The following is a 17,537-nucleotide window of genomic DNA, read 5'->3' as shown; positions in this document are numbered from 1 at the left end:
GTAATAAGTCACTGATGGAAATGTGTTTCACCTCTATGGCTCCAACAGGAAATAGAAATGGAGACAACCCTCCCATCCTGAACTGCCTGGTGGAAATCTTCCACTCCCTGGGCAAACAGGAGGCAGCCAAAGGGACATGCAGTGTGGCACTGGAGGGACACACAGCTCAGCTGGCAGGTGCACAGTAAATCCTGGTTGTGGCCAGCACAGCGTGCTGGGTGTCTGAGAATGAGCAGATCCTACAGGCATCAATCCTGTTCCTCCAGCCTCCAAGGCAGCTTCAGCACTTCTCCCAGACAGCGTTACCTCTCTAATTGTAGTGGGAAACACGTAGGGAGAAGTAATTGCCTGACAAAACCAGAGAAGGCTGGCGTGGGAGGGAAGGTGCTACCTGGCAGCAAGGAAGTCTGGACCAGATCCCAGCTCCAGCTGCTGAGGGACTCCCACAGGTCCCTCTGGCCATACAGGATGCTGAATCACCTCACAGAACCGGCTCGACTCTTTAATGGTCCTAAATCACCCAAGAACGTCAAAAAGTGTTCTCTCTTAGCCCTTGGTTTTGCCCATTTACCGTCCTCTATAAATGGGAGCACACGTGAGAATTTCCCATTATAGAAGAATTGTGAAGATTTCTTCAAATCCCATTTTCAAATGAAATAAGCATTCATTCTTACTTCCTTATATTTGAACGGGATTGTTGAACTCCTCCTCTAGAGGAGCACTTTAACTATGTGCTTACAATTGCTCTCAGAGATGTTTAACTCCCTCTGGGCTGAGGGAAGGGAGCTGAAAAGTGCAGTGGGAAGGTGGTCACTTGGTGCCAGGTGATGTCTGTCTGCCAGACCAGACAGAAGAAAGCAGAAATGAGATAAGAAAAAGGCGTTTGATCTCTCAGCCCTCCTCCTTCAGGCACAGTCCAAGTGATTCTGCACCTGAACACGCTCCTGGAACATTCAGCCGCAACGCTGGGCCTGGAAGGGGGAGCAGGTGGGCCCATTGCTTTCAAGGACTGTCCTGCCCTGCCTCTATTTACTATTTTTTACTATTACATGAGGGTGGACTCTGTGCATTGCTGTTCCCAGTGGATGAAATTCCTGGATCAGGATGTGGAGTTTGACCTGGGTGATGCCAGTCCCAAACTGCAGCTCTTCAGGGACAAAGGGCTCAGAAGCTGGAAAATCCTCACCATCGAGAGGTTCAATGGGGCATTAATCTGGGCAGTGTCGCTCCGTGGGTAAGAAAGGTGAGGAATTCCCAGTCGGCGCCTGCAGCTGGAGCTGAGGGTGGGCTGGAGGTGCCATGACCTCGCGGGCAGGATGGAGCTGAGGAAGGATGGACGAGCAGCCACTGTCCCTCTGAGCTGGCAGGGCGGCAGCAGGTTGCGTACTAGCTGTCTCTCCCACGAGGCATCAGGACCTTCTCGGTGTCCCAAACCCTTGTTAATTGAGGAGGGTTTAATTAAGAGTCCTGGCAGGGCCAGCCACTGTTTCCACCCTCGCCGCCCGGCCGGCAGGTGGAGCCGCGTCTCGTCGGAGGAACCATAGAGAGCGGCGCGCCCCGCCCACATCCGGTGCGCGTGTTTTCCCCCACGTGACAGGGAGGGGCTCCCATTGGCCGGGCCGGCGGGGCCGGGCGCGCGCGCCCGCGGGTGTAAGTGCGCGCGCTCGTGTGCGCGTGAGTGTGAACACGTGTGTGTGAGACACACGTGTGTGTCTGTGTGTGTGTGTGTGTGACACGTGTGTGTGTGTGTGAGTGACACACGTGTGTGTGTGTGAGACACACGTGTGTGTGACACGTGTGTGTGTGACACGTGTGTGTGTGACACGTGTGTGTGTGTGTGAGTGACACACGTGTGTGTGTGTGAGACACACGTGTGTGTGTGACACGTGTGTGTGACACGTGTGTGTGTGACACACGTGTGTGTGTGACACACGTGTGTGTGTGACACGTGTGTGTGTGTGAGACACGTGTGTGTGTGACGCGTGTGTGTGACACGTGTGTGTGTGTGACGCGTGTGTGTGACACGTGTGTGTGTGACACGTGTGTGTGTGTGACACACGTGTAGGTGTGTGTGACACGTGTGTGTGTGACACACGTGTGTGTGACACGTGTGTGTGTGACACGTGTGTGTGACACGTGTGTGTGACACGTGTGTGTGACACGTGTGTGTGACACACGTGTGTGTGTCTGTGTGTGTGACACACGTGTGTGTGACACACGTGTGTGTGTCTGTGTGTGTGTGACACGTGTGTGAGTGTGTGTTGACACACATGTGTGTGACGTGTGTGACACGTGTGTGTGTGAGACACGTGTATGTGTCTGTGACACACCTGTGTGTGTGTGTGTGTGTGTGTGTGACACGTGTATGTGTGTGTGTGTGTGAGACACACGTTTGTGTGTGTGTGTGTGTGTGACACACGTGTGTGTGTGAGACACGTGTATGTGTGTGTGAGACACACGTATGTGTGTGTGTGACACACGTGTGTGGGGGAGACACGTGTGTGTGTGACATGTGTGTGTATGTGTGTGTGAGACACGTGTGGGGGAGACACGTGTGTGTGTGGCACAACGTGTGTGTGCGAGACACACGTGTGTGACACGTGTGTGTGAGACACACGTGTGTGAGTGTGTGTGAGACGCGTGTGTGTGAGACACGTGTGTGTGAGACACGTGTGTGTGACACGTGTGTGTGACACACGTGTGTTTGAGACACGTGTGTGTCTGTGTGTGTGTGACACGTGTGTGTGTGACACACGTGTGTGTGTGTGTGTGTGACACACGTGTGTGTGTGTGTGTATGTGTGTGTGTGTTAGGTGTGCGGGTGTGTCCATGCAGGACGGGTGTGCAGGTGTGTCATTCACACATGTCCATGTAGGGGTACCTGTACGCCTGGAAGCCATGCACGTGTGTACACCTGAGTGCACGTGCACATGTGTGTAGGTCTGCCTGTGCAGCATCCATGTGTCTGTGTAGGGTACCTGTATATCCCAGAAGGTGTGCAGGGTGTGCAGCCAGGTGTGTGTGCAGCTGTGCGTGGTTACATGACTGCTCAGGGGCGTGTAGGTGTCAGGGTGGTTGCAGACAGCAGCACATCCTGTGGTGTGTCCCAGCAGTGCTGCCCATGGGTGGGCACAGTCAGTGCTGACCCTGCTCCATCCCATTCTCTCTCCACAGGCTCCAGGTCTCCTCTGGCACCACCATGGAGGCCTTGCTCAGAAGATGTCGCCTCCCTGTGCTGGGCACCCATCAGCCCACCAGGCCCCGGCACAGCAGCACCCCGGGCAGGGCCAAGCGATTGCTGCTCTCACAGCTGTTCCAGCCCCTGTCCCTGCCGGTGGGTGAGGCGGGGTGGGAGGGCCGGCCCGGGGAGCCCACCTGCCGCAGCCAGCGCCTGATGCTGCAAGGGGGACTCATCCACCCTGCCAGCCCCGGCTGCTACTGCTACCTGCCACCCACCGTGCGCGCCATGGAGAAGCTTGTCAGGCTGATGGACGAGGAGATGCAGGCTGTGGGAGGGCAGAAGCTGAACCTGCCCAGCCTGAGCTCGGCGGAGCCATGGCGTGCCAGCGGCCGCTGGGACCAGATGGGGCCGGAGCTGTTCCGGCTGGTGGACCGGCACAACCACAGCTACTGCCTGGGCCCCACACATGAGGAGGTGGTGACAGAGCTGGTGGCCTCTCAGAGCAATCTGTCCTACAAGCAGCTCCCACTGCGCCTCTACCAGGTCACCAGGAAGTTTAGGGACGAGCCCAAACCCCGCTTTGGATTGCTGCGCAGCCGTGAGTTCTACATGAAGGACATGTACACCTTTGATGCCTCCGAGGAGGCGGCTCGGCACACCTACGACCAGGTGTGTGACGCCTACTGCCACCTCTTCAGCCGTCTGGGCTTGCCCGTCGTCAAGGTGCGAGCGGCCACGGGCAGCATTGGTGGCACCACATCCCACGAGTTCCAGCTCCCGGCAGACATCGGCGAGGACAGGCTGGTGCTGTGCCCAGAGGGACATTTTGCAGCCAATGTGGAGACATTAAACGAGGACCAAACTTCTTGCCCCATGTGTGGGGAGAGGCTCACTGAGACCAAAGGGATTGAAGTGGGGCACACGTTTTTTCTGGGCACCAAGTACTCCTCGGTCTCCAATGCTGTCTTCTCCTCCCCGGAGAACAAGCCCCAGCTGGCACAGATGGGTTGCTATGGGCTGGGTGTCAGTCGCATCCTGGCAGCCTCCATCGAGGTGCTCTCCACGGAGGACAGCATCCGCTGGCCAAGCCTCATCGCGCCCTACCAGCTCTGCTTCATCCCCCCCAAGAGGGGCAGCAAGGAGGAAGAGGAGGGAGTGGCTCAGCTGGAGCGGGTGTATGACAGCCTGGCTGAAGCGCTGCCTCACCTTGCTGGTGACTCGGTGCTGGATGACAGGACACAGCTGACCATTGGCAAAAGGCTGAAGGATGCCAACAAGCTGGGTTATCCCTATGTGGTCATAGCTGGGAAGAGGGTTTATGAGGACCCCCCTGTCTTTGAGGTTTGGAATCAGAATGCTGGTGAGGTTTTGTTCCTCACCAAGGAGGGTGTCATTGAGTTGCTGAGTAAAGTGCAAGTCCCTTAAGTTACTCGTCTCTGAATCTCTCATCTTTGCTGCACTAATCTGATCAGCCCTGGCTCCTTTTCAGGGATGTGGAGGATGTTGGCAATGGCTCTGGGTGAGCAGAGGCAAATCCAGTTCACGCTGGAGTGAGCCAAGGTATCTTTCAAGCATGCTGGGTGCTGAGGTTGAGCAGGAAACAGCCCACATTCCCCCATAGGGCCAGGAATAGTCCTCCCTCTGGGTACAGGTTCCTGCAAGTCGGTTTTACCAGCACATGTAGCCTCGTGTGGCTGTGGGAGCACTGGCAGGGTCATCCCCTCGCTGCCCAGCTGGGGCTGGCAGGTTGGCCATGGCCTCTTGAGCACACACAAAGCTGAGGCTGCAGAGGGGTATGGGAGGGCTCCCTTCATTCTTTTCATGTGCCAAGTTCTCAGCACAAGAGATTTTAAGAGGGAGAGAAAGGAAAGCCTTTCCTCTGCATATTTGGAGACACACAAGACCCATGAGGATGGATGCTGCCTGTGCTAGCTCCCACGGCTCCCATGAGGAACAGCTTGCTGCCATTCCAGTGGCACTGACTGGTGCCATTGTCCCATGAGCCTCTCCTGGACAGGGGGTTCCTTGGAGGGAGTCACTGTACCCCGTGTCACAGCTCCTGGGTCATGAGCGATCATGAGCAACAGTGGTGCCACTGTCATAGAATCACAGAATCGTTTAGGTTGGAAAAGACCTTTAAGATCACTGAGTTCAACCAGTAACCCAGCACTACCAAGCCCAACCAGTGCCACATCCATATATCTGTTAAATCCCTCCAGGGATGGTGACTCCACCAGATCCCTGGGAAGCCTGTCCCAGAGCCTGACCATCCTTTCAGTGAGAAATTTTTTCCTAATATCCAGTATGCCTCCCCTGGCACAACTTAAGCTATGTCTTGTCCTCTTCTCCCTTGTTTCTTGGGAGCAGAGCCCGACTCCACCTGACCGCACCTTCTGTCAGGGAGTTGCAGAGAGCAAGAAGGTCCCCCTGAGCCTCCTTTTCTCCAGCCGAGTTCCCCCAGCCGCTGCTCATCACGCTTGTCCGCCAGACCGTTCCCCACGCTCTCCACGTGCAGCTGGACCCAGGGCCGTCACCTCTCCCTCCTCCCGGCTGTTCCAGGCGGAATCAGCTCCGCCTGCCATCCCTCCCCATGGGAGGTGCCACCTAAACGCGCGGCTCGGAGCGGCGCTGCGGCGGGGCCGCTCGGAAGCGGCGGGGCCGGGCTTGGGGCGGCGGGGGCGGTCGCAGGCGGGGCCGGGCGGCAGCTCCATGGCGGAGCCCGGTCGGGATGACGGGGCCGGACAGCATGATGGATCCGGGCGGGATGACGGGTCCGAGCGGGATGATGGGGCCGCGCAGGTTGGCGGGTCGGCGGTGCCGGTCCCGCCGCGGTACCGGGGCGCGCTGCACCCCGACACGTGGGAGCAGGTGAGGCTGCGGGGCCGGGGGGCCGGGCAGAGCCGAGCCTAGAGCGGGATGTGTGTCCGTGTCTGTCCATCCGCAGGAGCTGGAGGCCATCCCCATGTTCATGAAGCGCTGCCCGGCCGACATCGACGCGGCGCGGCAGCCCGAGCTCGCCTGCCTGCAGTCGCTGCTCTTCGACGAGGAGCAGAGCCCCGCAGGTGGGCACCGCGTGGGGTGTTGGGGGTGTTCTCAGGGTGTTGGGAATGTTCTTTGGATGTTTGGGATGTTCTCGGGGTGTTGGGGTTGTTCTCGGGGTGTTAGGGATGTTCTCGAGGTGTTGGGGATGTTCTCGAGGTGTTCGGGGTGTTCTCGAGGTGTTCTAGGAGTGTTGGGGATCTTCTCGGGGCATTGGGGATGTTCTCAGGCCATTGGGGTTGTTCTCGGGACATTAAGGTTGTTCTCTGGATATTCGGGATGTTCTCGGAGCGTTGGGATTGTTCTCAGGGTATTGGAGGTGTTCTCGAGGCACTGGGGATGTTCTCGAGGTGTTGAGGATGTTCTTGGAGTGTTAGGGGTGCCCTCGGGGTGTTGGGATATTCTCAGAGTGTTGGGGTATTCTCAGAGTGTTGGGGATGTTCTCGGAGTGTTGGGGTATTCTTGAGGCATTGGGGGTGTTCTTGGAGCGTTAGGGTGTTCTCTGAGTGTTGGGGTTGTTCTGGGGGCATTGGGGGTGTTCTTAGGGTGTTGGGGCTGTTCTTGGGGTGCCCCTGTTCACACCCTGACCCCCCTCCATCCCCACAGAGCTGGCCAGGATGTACAAGAATGAAGGGAATGAGTATTTCAAGGAGAAGGACTATGGAAGAGCAGTCGCTGCCTACTCTGAGGGGCTGCGGAAGAAGTGTGAGGACCCTGAGCTGAACGCAGTGCTGCTCACGAACCGAGGGGCTGCACACTTCCACCTGGGTGAGGCACCTGTGCCAGCCTCCAACCAGTCTGTGAATGGGGCTCCAGGGATGCTTTTCCTCCCCATTTTCCTACCTTTTTCAATTTTTTTCTTCTTTTTGGTGATAAAACAGACTAAGAAGATTATTCGTGAGATAAAGGCACCTGAAGACCTGGCTCAGTTCAGAGCATGGCTGTGTGCAGGGTTTGTTCTCTGTCCATTGCAGCTGTAAACTGCTGCTTGAGCCTTAGCTCCAGGAGAGGGCAAAGCCAGTGGATTTTAGAATTGCAGAGTGGTTTGGATTGATAGGGACCTTTAAAGGACATCTAGTCCAATCCCTCTGCAATGAGCAGCAACATCTTCAACTACACCAGGTTGCTCAGAGCCCCATTGAACCTGGCCTTGAGTGTTTCCAGGGATGCAGCTTCTACCACCTCTGTGGGCAACCTGTGCCAGTGCCTGACCACCCTCATTTTAAAAAATTTCTTCCTTATATCTAGTCTACTCTCATTTAGTTTAAAACCACTACTCCTTGTCCTACGCAACAGGCTCTGCTACAAAGTTTGTCCTCATCTTTCTTGTAGGCCCTGAAAGGGTGCAGTAAGGTCTCCCCAGAGCCTTCTCTCCAGGTCAAACAACCTCAGTTCTCTCAGTTTGGCTTTATAGGAGAGGTGCTCCAGTCCTCTGATAATTTTCATGGCCTCCTGTGGACCCACTCCCAACATGTCCATGTCTTTCCTGTGCTGAGAACCCCAGAGCTGGTTGCAGCGCTCCGGTGGAATCTCATGAGAGCAGAGGGGCAGGATCCCCTCCTTCCATCTGCTTTTGATGCAGCCCAGGATATGGTTGGTTTTCTGGGCTCCATATGCTTTAGCACAACTTCTAGGAGGATCTTCCCAGGCACAGAGGTGAGACTGATGGGTCAGTAGTTCCCAGGATCCTCCTTTCTATCCCTTTTAAAAACTGGTGCAAAGTTTCCCTTTTTGAGACTTCACGTGACTGCCACAACTTTTCAAATATCATGAAGAGTGACTTGGCAACTACATCAGCCAATTCCCTCAGGACCCTGAGATAGATCTTGTCAGGTCCCATAGACTTACTTATGTGCAGGTTCCTCATGTGGTCACAAAGCTGATATTTTACAGTTACCACCCATCCTACCAACAGCATCTGCACAGCAGGGAAGGTGTTCTTGGCCTTTTAATGCAGTAGGGCAGAGGTTTGCTCACATCATGTTACTTACCTCTCAGCTGTATGATTGATTCCTGTCCTTTAGCTTCTTGCCTTCGGGTTACTCCTTTTTATCCTCCTTTCTCCTCACAGTGATTGTAGGAACAGTGAGTTAGAGGGTCTCTGTATAAACTATTCTGTCACCTTGGTTGGGTTTAAAATAAAAATGAAAGGTCCTGAGCAGTTTTACTTACTTTACTTACTTGCTTTATAGGTAACTACCGTTCTGCTCTCAATGATGCCATCCAAGCCAAAAAGCTAAAGCCCACCCATCTCAAAGCAATCATAAGAGGTAAGAGTTAAGGTCATGTTGCTACATGGAGTGCAAGGAACATTGTTCCAAAACCTTTGGCAGGTGTTAGCTTTACTTATTGTGCTGTTATTGTTACAAGACCTGAAACAGACTGTTCTTAGATATTGCTTTGTTTCCTTGCATGTTTCTGTATGTTTGATAACTGTTTACAAACCTTAAATTACTGTGAGTGGACATCATACTGTGTTTCTGGACAGAATTAATTTCAGAAAGGTAAAGCAGTTATTGTAAGAGATCTCTTCACTTGTTTTGTTATTGCTGTTTCTCCCCAAAACAGAACTCTGGGTTTTGCATTGAATTTCCAATCAAAATATTATCCTTTGCTCATCAGTTTCTCTATCTGTCAGAGGCACTGAACCTGTTTCTGTAGACCACAGCCTAACTTTTCCTGTTTTCCACAATACTAGTTTTTGGGATTTCTTTCAGGTTTTTTTCACCAGCATTTCTCTCTCTATGGAAATCCCCCCTTTTTTTTTCCCTATGAGACAAATACTGAAATATTAATTGTAATGATAACAATTTGCTTGTAACAAACACTTGTAGCATAATTCTGCTGATTTCTATGATTAAATGAGCAAATGATACAAGAACTGATAAAATATTTTGGATTTTCTTCTCAGCTGACCTGCTGGAAGTCTGTGATTGAGCATGACCATGCAAGACAAAAAAGTCTAGTGCAAAAGCACCAGGCCTAATGCTGTCTTTATAACCACTTTCTGTAGTAGTTTTATGCTGACTCCAGACTTAAAATCTTCATCCTTCCAGGAGCTCTTTGTCACATGGAGCTAAAGAATTTCTCAGAAGCAATAGCATGGTGTGAGGAGGGATTGCAAATAGATTCAAGAGAGAAAAAGCTTGTGGAAACGAGAGTTAAAGCTGACAAATTAAAGGTAAATATTAAGGCAGTCTGGCATTTGCAGTGCTTGTCTTCTGCTTTGTGTCAAGAATCATTTTGGGGTCTTTGGTTGAAGAGTGCTCCAGATTTCTGTGTGGTGTATCCCCACAGACAGCTGAGTGGTGGTTCTGTATGGTGTGTGATGAGCTGGTATGGGGAAGGAGCTGGAGGGGACCTTTCTGGAGAGCCAAACTGATTTCTCCTCCCCTTGACAGGGTAGCGCAGTGATGGGCATTAACTTGCTGTTTGTGATCATGGTGCAACCTTTTCTTACATGTAGAGAGCTCAGGAACGGGATGCAAGGAAAGCAAAGGTGATGGAGAAGAAAGAGAAGTGTCAAAAGGAAACCTTGCTTGCAGCAATAAAGGTGGGTCGCTGAGAGGGGCTGGTTTTATGTGGTTTAGGGTTTTATTAAGAGCTCTTTTGTTTGTCTTTAAAAGTTTGTTCTTTTGCTTTTGAGGGCTAGAGCTAAAAAAGCCATAATTCTCCTTATTTCTGTGACTCCAGCTCCCATGTTTCATTTAATAATTAATGGAAAATACAAACCCAGTGTTAGGAGCTGGACTGAGCTTTGTGAATGCTCTGGCTGCTGGGCTGTAGCATCACACTGGCCCAAGGAACTTTGCTTTCTTTGCTGCCAATTGATGTTACTTCAGTGGAAGGATAGAATGTATCAATAGGGTGGAGGGAATCAGTCCTGGGTCCTTTCCTTCCTCAGCGAATATTTGGGCTACATTAAAGTATTTTGGGCTGTTACATAAAGTCAGATTTCTCCTGCAGCTGTTTTTCCAAGGAAAAGAGTGACCTTTCTTCAGTTTTCTGAAAGAGCTGATGTGTGTAGCTGCACCCTAAAGTGATGCCTGTAAGGTCCCAGAGAAAAGGATTTTAGATGCATCCCCTTCCACACATTTTCTCAGGCTCTTCTCTCATTGTGTGGGCTCCTCTGGATTCCCACCTCTCCTGATCCATTCCCATGGGGTGTCTGGATATCTGGCTGAGGTTCTGGATTCTGCTGTGGAGACCAGTCACCTGAGTCAGATACTGTGAGAAAGCTTTTCATGGGATGCTTAAGAGCTGACTCATTAAGAACAACACAGTTTGACCTTTTACTAACTGCTAATTTTTTGCTTTTATTCTTCCTACCATATCTGTTTGGATTTTGGTTGGTTTTTTAGTTTTTTCCCTCCCTCCGCTCTAGGAAAGAAATATCAAGCTGGCTCTCGAGCCTTCAAATGAAGAAGAGGAAATATCAGATGGCCTGGCTGAGATATCCTTAGATGGATTCCACTCTGACAGTGCCACAGGGGCAAAGGTGCACTTAGATGCTGATGGCAACCTGAACTGGCCTGTCCTCTTTCTGTACCCTGAGCACGAGCAGACAGATTTCACTGTGGCTTTTCATGAGAACTCCAGGTAAATGCACTGTCAGCAGAATTCTTGCATAAAGGAGGTCTTTGAGCAGATGAGAACAGACAGCAAGTGAAACACTGCCATGATGATGAAGTAGTCCCAGATTTCTAATCTCCTGCTTTTGAGCAGGAGGTTGCACTAGATGATCTTCTGAGGTTCTCTCCAGCCTGAATTATTCTATGATTCATAGTGCAGACAAACACATTTAGCCATGGTCATTAAAGGGGCTTGCAGTGCAAGCTTAGACCAGTAATTAATTAGTGGCCAGTAATATCCATGACCCATCTGCATGTGTGAATTCGAGAGGTTCATTAAGGTGCTGTTTCAAGGCCTTCCAAATAAGGGGTCTCAGGAAAGAAGATTAAACTTAAAAATTATTAAAAGCTTCCAAAAGGGACCTCTAATAGCAGCAGTGACTCCACAGTTCTTCTTAGGGCTTTTAGCAGGCCTGACTGAACTGCTGCAGACCTTTTAGACCACAAGCAAGCGACTGGGAATTCCACTTTTCTTGGAATTCATTAATTTCAATTTCTGATCTTACAGTGTTAAACAAACTTGGAATTTGTAACTTTTTTGTTGTTGTTGTTGTAAGACATATTCCTCAGATCTGTTACTATTTTGGAACTTAAAATTACAGTGCAAGCAGGTTAGTAAAGTTGTAGTACTTACATGCTGATGTTCACTACACCTTTTCATGACCAAAGGAACTGGAAATGGATTTTTAGAACAAATTGGCCTCCAACACTCCTCAAGTACCAAAACAAACAAGCCTCTGACACACAAACATATTCTCACCACTCTGATCTGCATAGAACCATGTAGAAGGAAAATCCATTTTGGACAAAATGTAGGATACTTATTTTGACACAATTTTCAGTGTGAAAATGTAAAGTTAATTTGTTGTTGCACTGCTCAAATTTGAAACCAATAGCCCGAGTCACAACAGAGCCTTGGATTCATTGGGAAAGTGATGAGTTTCAAGGGAAGAAACTATTAGTGATCCAAACTTACTTTCAAGTCTGTTGTCTAATTTGCTAATGTATTTTTACCATCATTCAAATGCAAGTGTACAAATTATTGAAGATGAACACTCTGTCAAAGCTCACCAAGTGTATTTTGGCTTTTAGGTTTATTGATCATTTAATGGTGATGTTTGCTGAGTTGCCTCCTTGGGATTTAGAGAGAAAATACCTTCCCAGCAATCTTGAGGTGAAAAGTTTGACTTTCTTTCAGTTTCAGGGTTGTTGTGTTGTGGGTTTGTTTGGTTGGGGTTTTTTTTCTGGGTTGAGAAAATACAGAGATATGAGAATATGATTTAGTTACCTGTTTACCAGAGTAGGATGTGAAATAAGGGTCTGGAGAGCTATGTTCACTTATAAACACAAGTATTTACCAGATGTGCTGAGAGAATTCACTAACGAAAATTAAAAGTTCTTTTGTCTTCCACTTACATTGTATTTGACAGAAGGTATTTAGAGGTATTGCTTAGATTCCATCTTTGTAACAATAATTAAGATTTAGACCATCAAGCTGATAGGCTGCCTGGGTTTTTAACTGTCTTACCAAGTTGCTCAATACAACTGAGAAAATAGTATTTAAAAATTGTTTATTTTCAGAACTAAATGGAGGTGCTTAAGCACGTAATTGCATCAAGATAATATTTCTCTATTAACACTTTAACACAGGTGGGATTGTGAGTCAGTTGTGGCTTCATTAGGTTTTGAGAAGTTTTCTGAAATGGTTCATAGAAGGATACAGATGTTTATTTGTCATTTTTCACTTCATTGTCATCTGTGCCAGGGAGCAGCACAACCCTTTGTACAACCCTTTATACAGTGAGCAGGCAGGTCCAAAAGGACAGTGGCTGTGTACTTTCCAGATTAAAATCTGTGTATATTTACAGTCTAAGGCACCATTGCTGGATGTGAATCTCTTAAATCAACTCTATTGCATTCAAATACCTCTTAACCTACTTGATTTATCTCATAACATTGCTGCATTTTACCTGTTAAAAGGCAGCCCTTAGGTTTGGATTGCTTCTCTGTAAAGCAGGGGAACAGCCAGTGTATTTTGCCTTCCTGCTGCCACTGCCATGAGAAACTAAGCTGGTTTATGCAGGGAGGGCTTGGAATTTGGACAAACCAGTTTCTACATCACTGAATTAGCATCTGACACAGTCAGCTCAAGCTACAGAGGTTTGATAAACCTCCAGTTGATACTGGTGTGCTGTTAGTAAACTGTTGAAAGCCCAGTGCTTTCCTTCATGTACCCTAGGCATTTAATAACCTTCCAAAACTTTTCTCAGCTCTATTTTGAAGATGAAGAAAGAGAAGAATTGTACGAGGTGAGCCCAGAACACACATTGCTACAAGTGCTGCAGCATGAAAGGTGAGGCTATACCAGTTCAAAAGGCAAAAAGTATGAGCTTTAAGGCCAGTTTGTTCTTTATTAGTCCTAACTCTTCTCTGGATTTAATAGTCCTTGCTCTTAAATGTGTAGAGCAGTAAGCTGCATGGATTTTGTGCCTGGCTTTAGCAACTTACATATGTTTTCCCCCAAACATTGAACAACTCTTTCCAGGTCTGGTTGGAAATGGGAAGGCGAGCTGGGCACAGCTGAGTAACACAAAAGGGCTGTTCCAGATCCCATAGTACTACTTAAAAAAAAAAGGCAGCAGCCTATAAAGAGCACGTTGAAGGTTAACAATGCTCTCACTGTTCACAGTGCTGTGTGAGCAGCCCCCGACACAGCATGCAGCACTGTTCCCCTCTGAAACTGGCTTTAAAGTGTTGTGCAGTTATTGAGAGAGAAGAATTTGCTGTTTGTGAAGCTAAAAATTTATTGTAAAGCCTGTGCTGTTTAGTTGCACCATGTTGTAGCTGGAGGACGCTGCTGCACAGCACAGGCTGACGTGGTGGGAGCAGAACCTCAGTCACTGCTCAGGCTCCAACCGAGCTGTCACTCCATGAAACTCAGCAGCATACACAAGCTTTAAGATTTCAGGCTATAAGTATAGTTGCAAAAGAATCCTCCTTCCAGACGAAGAATAACAGCTGCTTTAATTAAAAGTAGCTGTTGGGAGAGGAGTTGATTCATAAAACACTCCTCCTCGTATGTGCTTGGCCCCCGCTCTGAGAGGCTCTGCTCATCACCAGAAAAGCTCATCACCAGCCTTTGGGAGGTCAGTCTCTATGGAGCAGGTTGGAAGTCACTTCCTTTGCAGGACAGTTGGCCAACCACAAGGAAGCCAAGGACTCCTTTTAATCTTTGCAGGTATTTTGTAAAGGCCGGGACTCCAACAGTGTTGGTATTTGTGAAGCGTTCTCCTTTCTCTAAGAAATACTTCTCTGGCAAGAAGGTGCATCGACTGTAATGAGCAAGAATGAAACAAGGAATGCTCTGCAAGAGGCTGCTCTTCGTTAGCCCAGCTACAGGCTGCAAACTTCTGCTTGAACAGAAATACCTTGCACACTTCAGGGGAGAGAAATAATCTTGGCACATGGGAAAACTTCCAGGAAAGCAGCATAGGAGAACGAAGGGCTTACATGAGGGGATTATTTGTTTAAAAAGAAACCCAGCTGGCTTGCAGAAGGTCTCCTCTGTGATAGGCTGCATGTGGTTTTGAAATAAACTTGAAGCAGTGCCAAACACTGTGGTTGCAGCAACAGCAGCTGGGAATGTAGTTCCTTACCTGTGAAAAATCACAGATTTCCTTGGGTGGGCTGTAGTTGCTGGGGTTTAACAGCAGTGGGCTGGGGGAATACCTGCCTGTTGCAGTGGGGTGGATGCAGTCAAGTTCTGCTGGAGATTCAACAGCTGCTGTTTTGTCACTGCTAGCCAAGGTACAGCAGAGCTCCTGGTTTGGAGCGGTGTTTTACTGACCCTTTTGCTATAATATTGTTTGTTCTACAGAACCTGGAATAAACATGGCTATTTTAACTAGACTGACTGCTGCCTAAAGAATGAGGTAATATTTTTTCTCAGGTCGTGAAATACTGCAAGAGAATGACAAACAGTAATTGTAAACCCCAACATAACAGCCTTATCCATTACACTAACTGGTACAGCCAGCATACAGGGTCTTCTGTGCATCTGTATTACCTTTCAGCTTTTAATTAAAAGTAATTCTAAATCTCTTATTTCCTTCTCTTCTGCAGTCTCGCTGTGACTGCAGAAATATACAGCTAATGCACAGGGAATTAGAAAGCTGTTCAGCCATAAACACTCCTGCGTAGATCATGGAGGCTGCCTTCAGACAGCTCTAGAGCATTTCCATTTCACTATTCCTAAATTTCTTCACCATGCGCAAATACAGTAAGAGTATCTCCACCTGAGGATGTTGCAATTTAATCTCCAGACCTCAGGGTTACTTCACAGCAAGGCAGCAGGATGGCTCCTTTTCCCAGCGTGTTGGTTCTGGCCAGGCAGCCATCAATCGCCTCGCCGTGTCGTGCCCTCACAGGGCAGAGAGCTTGGCAGCCAGGTGGTACAGGCTCAGGCCATTGCACACAACACAGCAGAGGTTGCAGAGGGAGGACAGAGCATGGTAGAGGGTGAACTGCTGGGACAGCTGCCTGTAGCTGGGGTTGGAGGCTTGCAGGTTCCTGCGGGACTCACTGGCCACCAGCCCAACCTCCTGCCCGAGGCCGTGGCTGCGCTCCACGAGGTGCAGGTCTGCCACGATGTCAGAGGTGACCTGCCCAAACCACTGCGTGTTCAGCACAGAAGCCGCAATGCACACGAAGAAGACAATGATCTGCAGGGGAGCAAAGCCCACCATGAACATCCCAGACGTATTGAGGGTTAAATTTCTCCCCCAGTCCCTCTGCACGCAAAGCTCGCTGCAACTTGTATGGTAACTGGCTTCTTTTAACCAGAGCCATGTGTGGATCATGGTTTGCAAACCAGTCTCAGTGGAGCAGAGCAGGGTGGGACCCTGCAGAGGAAGGGGTTTGGGCTACAGCCAGCTCACGTTTTAAAGGGGGAGGAGGCTACCTGGGTCGTGTGTTCCTCGCTGAGCCGCTCGCTGGGGTGGTACATGGCAAACAGAGTCAGGTTGAGGAAGGCACAAGTGGAGCTGATGTGGAAGTAGTAGGGGAAGAGCTCGCGCTGGATGAAGCCAAAGGTGTGGCGAGGGAGGCGTCTGCTCATCACAAACCCTGCAAGGTAAGTTCTGGGGTAAAGCCTCCTCCCTTGGGCCTTCCACCCAGGCAGAGAGCCACAGCAGCACACACAGACCCCAACCTACCAGCCACGAAGGTCACCCAGACCTGCATTCCCCAGGAGGTGGAGAGGAAGAGCAGGTGCAGCAGTTTGATGGTGTTGGAGGGCTCTGTGTTGGTCAGCATGTCCTCCTGGATGGGGACAGGTCCCTCCATGTCAGCCAAGCCACCTCCAAATTCAACGCTGAGCTGCAGTTACTGCTCTCCCCTTGCTGGACGCAGGGCAAATGCGGTTCCAGTTCACAAACCTGCTTACTCAGGAATAGCTTTGGAGCTGGCACAGCCCTTCCCAGCCCCACCACAGCACACCCAACAGGGCTGCAAACTGTGCTCAAACCCCTCATATCTTAGGGGCAGGGCCCTGCGTCAGCACCTGGGAACCGGCTGGTTTGGGTGGACTTTTGGCAAAGTCCAGCCAACGCCCCAGCTGACCCCTGGCAGCAGGAACAAGCAGAAAGTCAATAAAAAGGGGAAGAGAAAAGCCCTGATAGATATGCCTGCCCATGCTGTGAGCATCAAAGAAGCCCCTTGGCCGGGGGGAAGCCCCCCTGCTTAAAATCAGCAACAGCTTCTGCGCTGTTTAACCAAAAAGCCTGAGGGCTTGAAGGTGCAGGGAAGCTCCTGGGCTCAACCTGCTGTTCCAGAGCCTGCACTGGCACAGCATGAGAGCACAGGCAGCAGTGGGTGGATGGAGACTTCGAAGGAGTTGCCTGATCCACTACAAGGAGCACTTTGGAAATTAATTAAAACGAAGCTTCTGGGAGTAGCCCATCAATACTGCTGCCTGCAGAATTCTTTCTCCTCCCATTGGCCAGTCGCCTCGGGGCATGAATTACAGTGGGGGATGGCCTTGAGAGAGATGCTGCCATCTACTTCCATCCCCCTCCCCCTGCAAAATGGATAGATACATGCTGTATTAATTAGGCATCTATAAAATCAGGTCCTTAAAACTTCTCATGTTGGCAGCATACTGGAGAAGACTCTCAGATCTACCTGGAAAACTGGCCTGTAAACCCCCAGCTCTCTTCATGCTCTTTTCTTTTCCAAAAGCTTCTTGGTGTTTTTGTGATTCTTCCCTACTCCATCCTCCAGCAGCCCTGTCCACTGCAGGGTGGCAGGGGCCCAGGGAAGGCAGCTGTGGTCCTTTGGTGGGGCTTTGTTCCCTGCATCATCCTGGGCAGGAAAGCAGTGATGGGCACTGCAGGCAGCTGCCATGGAGCCCTGCTGCTCCCAAAAGCCCAGATCAGCCTCTCCAAACCGTTTGTCTCCGTGTAGGAATTAGTAGCTGAGAGCACCAAGGCAGCTGGGTGGTTTTGTGCAAAGAAGCCACTGCTGGGAAGGTTGCTAAGAGCAGGGGAGTAACTCCTGGTTTTTTAAGCAAATAAGAAAAATGGTGATTGCTGATTTGGCCCTAGAGTGGTGCATTTGGGGGGGGGGGCAAAGAGGGGGCTCTGGGAAAGGCTGATAAGGGCAGGTGCACCCACCAGCAGGTCTCTCCT

At 50.1% G+C, this 17,537-nt stretch overlaps 3 protein-coding genes across 3 annotated transcripts; 2 read left to right on the top strand and 1 right to left on the bottom strand.

Annotated features, from left to right (window-relative positions):
* Positions 1–1,594: 1,594 nt before the first annotated feature.
* PARS2 (prolyl-tRNA synthetase 2, mitochondrial) lies at positions 1,595–4,606 on the top strand. Its single transcript, XM_071565080.1, has 2 exons — positions 1,595–1,650; positions 3,175–4,606. Exon 2 carries the CDS (start codon positions 3,200–3,202, stop codon positions 4,604–4,606), a length of 1,407 nt encoding a protein of 468 aa, XP_071421181.1. The 5' UTR covers positions 1,595–1,650; positions 3,175–3,199.
* Positions 4,607–5,850: 1,244 nt separating this feature from the next.
* TTC4 (tetratricopeptide repeat domain 4) lies at positions 5,851–14,760 on the top strand. The gene is made up of 10 exons (XM_071565446.1): positions 5,851–6,049; positions 6,126–6,243; positions 6,827–6,988; positions 8,413–8,490; positions 9,277–9,401; positions 9,687–9,773; positions 10,605–10,819; positions 11,944–12,025; positions 13,122–13,204; positions 14,090–14,760. Exons 1-10 carry the CDS (start codon positions 5,891–5,893, stop codon positions 14,187–14,189), a joined length of 1,209 nt encoding a protein of 402 aa, XP_071421547.1. The 5' UTR covers positions 5,851–5,890; the 3' UTR covers positions 14,190–14,760.
* TMEM205 (transmembrane protein 205) lies at positions 11,916–16,393 on the bottom strand. The gene is made up of 3 exons (XM_071565447.1): positions 16,065–16,393; positions 15,812–15,975; positions 11,916–15,572 (listed from the first exon to the last, which is right to left on the bottom strand). The coding sequence occupies exons 1-3, from the start codon at positions 16,192–16,194 to the stop codon at positions 15,273–15,275; spliced, it is 594 nt and encodes a 197-aa protein (XP_071421548.1). The 5' UTR covers positions 16,195–16,393; the 3' UTR covers positions 11,916–15,272.
* Between the last annotated feature and the right edge of the window lie 1,144 nt (positions 16,394–17,537).

This window comes from Pithys albifrons, chromosome 10 (assembly GCF_047495875.1).
Source record: "Pithys albifrons albifrons isolate INPA30051 chromosome 10, PitAlb_v1, whole genome shotgun sequence".
In the NCBI taxonomy this organism is placed as follows: Eukaryota; Metazoa; Chordata; class Aves; order Passeriformes; family Thamnophilidae; genus Pithys; species Pithys albifrons.
The sequence above is the reverse complement of the archived record's forward strand: the minus strand, read 5'-3'. Positions and strand labels throughout refer to the sequence as shown.

What these genes read in the sequence shown, in the direction of transcription:
- PARS2 (XM_071565080.1), top strand. Translation starts at nt 3,200, where the DNA reads ATGGAGGCCTTGCTCAGAAGATGTCGCCTCCCTGTGCTGGGCACCCAT.
- TTC4 (XM_071565446.1), top strand. Translation starts at nt 5,891, where the DNA reads ATGGCGGAGCCCGGTCGGGATGACGGGGCCGGACAGCATGATGGATCC. An exon ending in ACCCCGACACGTGGGAGCAG is followed by an intron (nt 6,050 to 6,125) that starts GTGAGGCTGCGG and finishes GTCCATCCGCAG; the next exon opens with GAGCTGGAGGCCATCCCCAT. An exon ending in CGAGGAGCAGAGCCCCGCAG is followed by an intron (nt 6,244 to 6,826) that starts GTGGGCACCGCG and finishes CCATCCCCACAG; the next exon opens with AGCTGGCCAGGATGTACAAG.
- TMEM205 (XM_071565447.1), bottom strand. Translation starts at nt 16,194, where the DNA reads ATGGAGGGACCTGTCCCCATCCAGGAGGACATGCTGACCAACACAGAG. An exon ending in CTGGGTGACCTTCGTGGCTG is followed by an intron (nt 15,976 to 16,064) that starts GTAGGTTGGGGT and finishes CTTACCTTGCAG; the next exon opens with GGTTTGTGATGAGCAGACGC. An exon ending in GCGAGGAACACACGACCCAG is followed by an intron (nt 15,573 to 15,811) that starts GTAGCCTCCTCC and finishes GCTCCCCTGCAG; the next exon opens with ATCATTGTCTTCTTCGTGTG.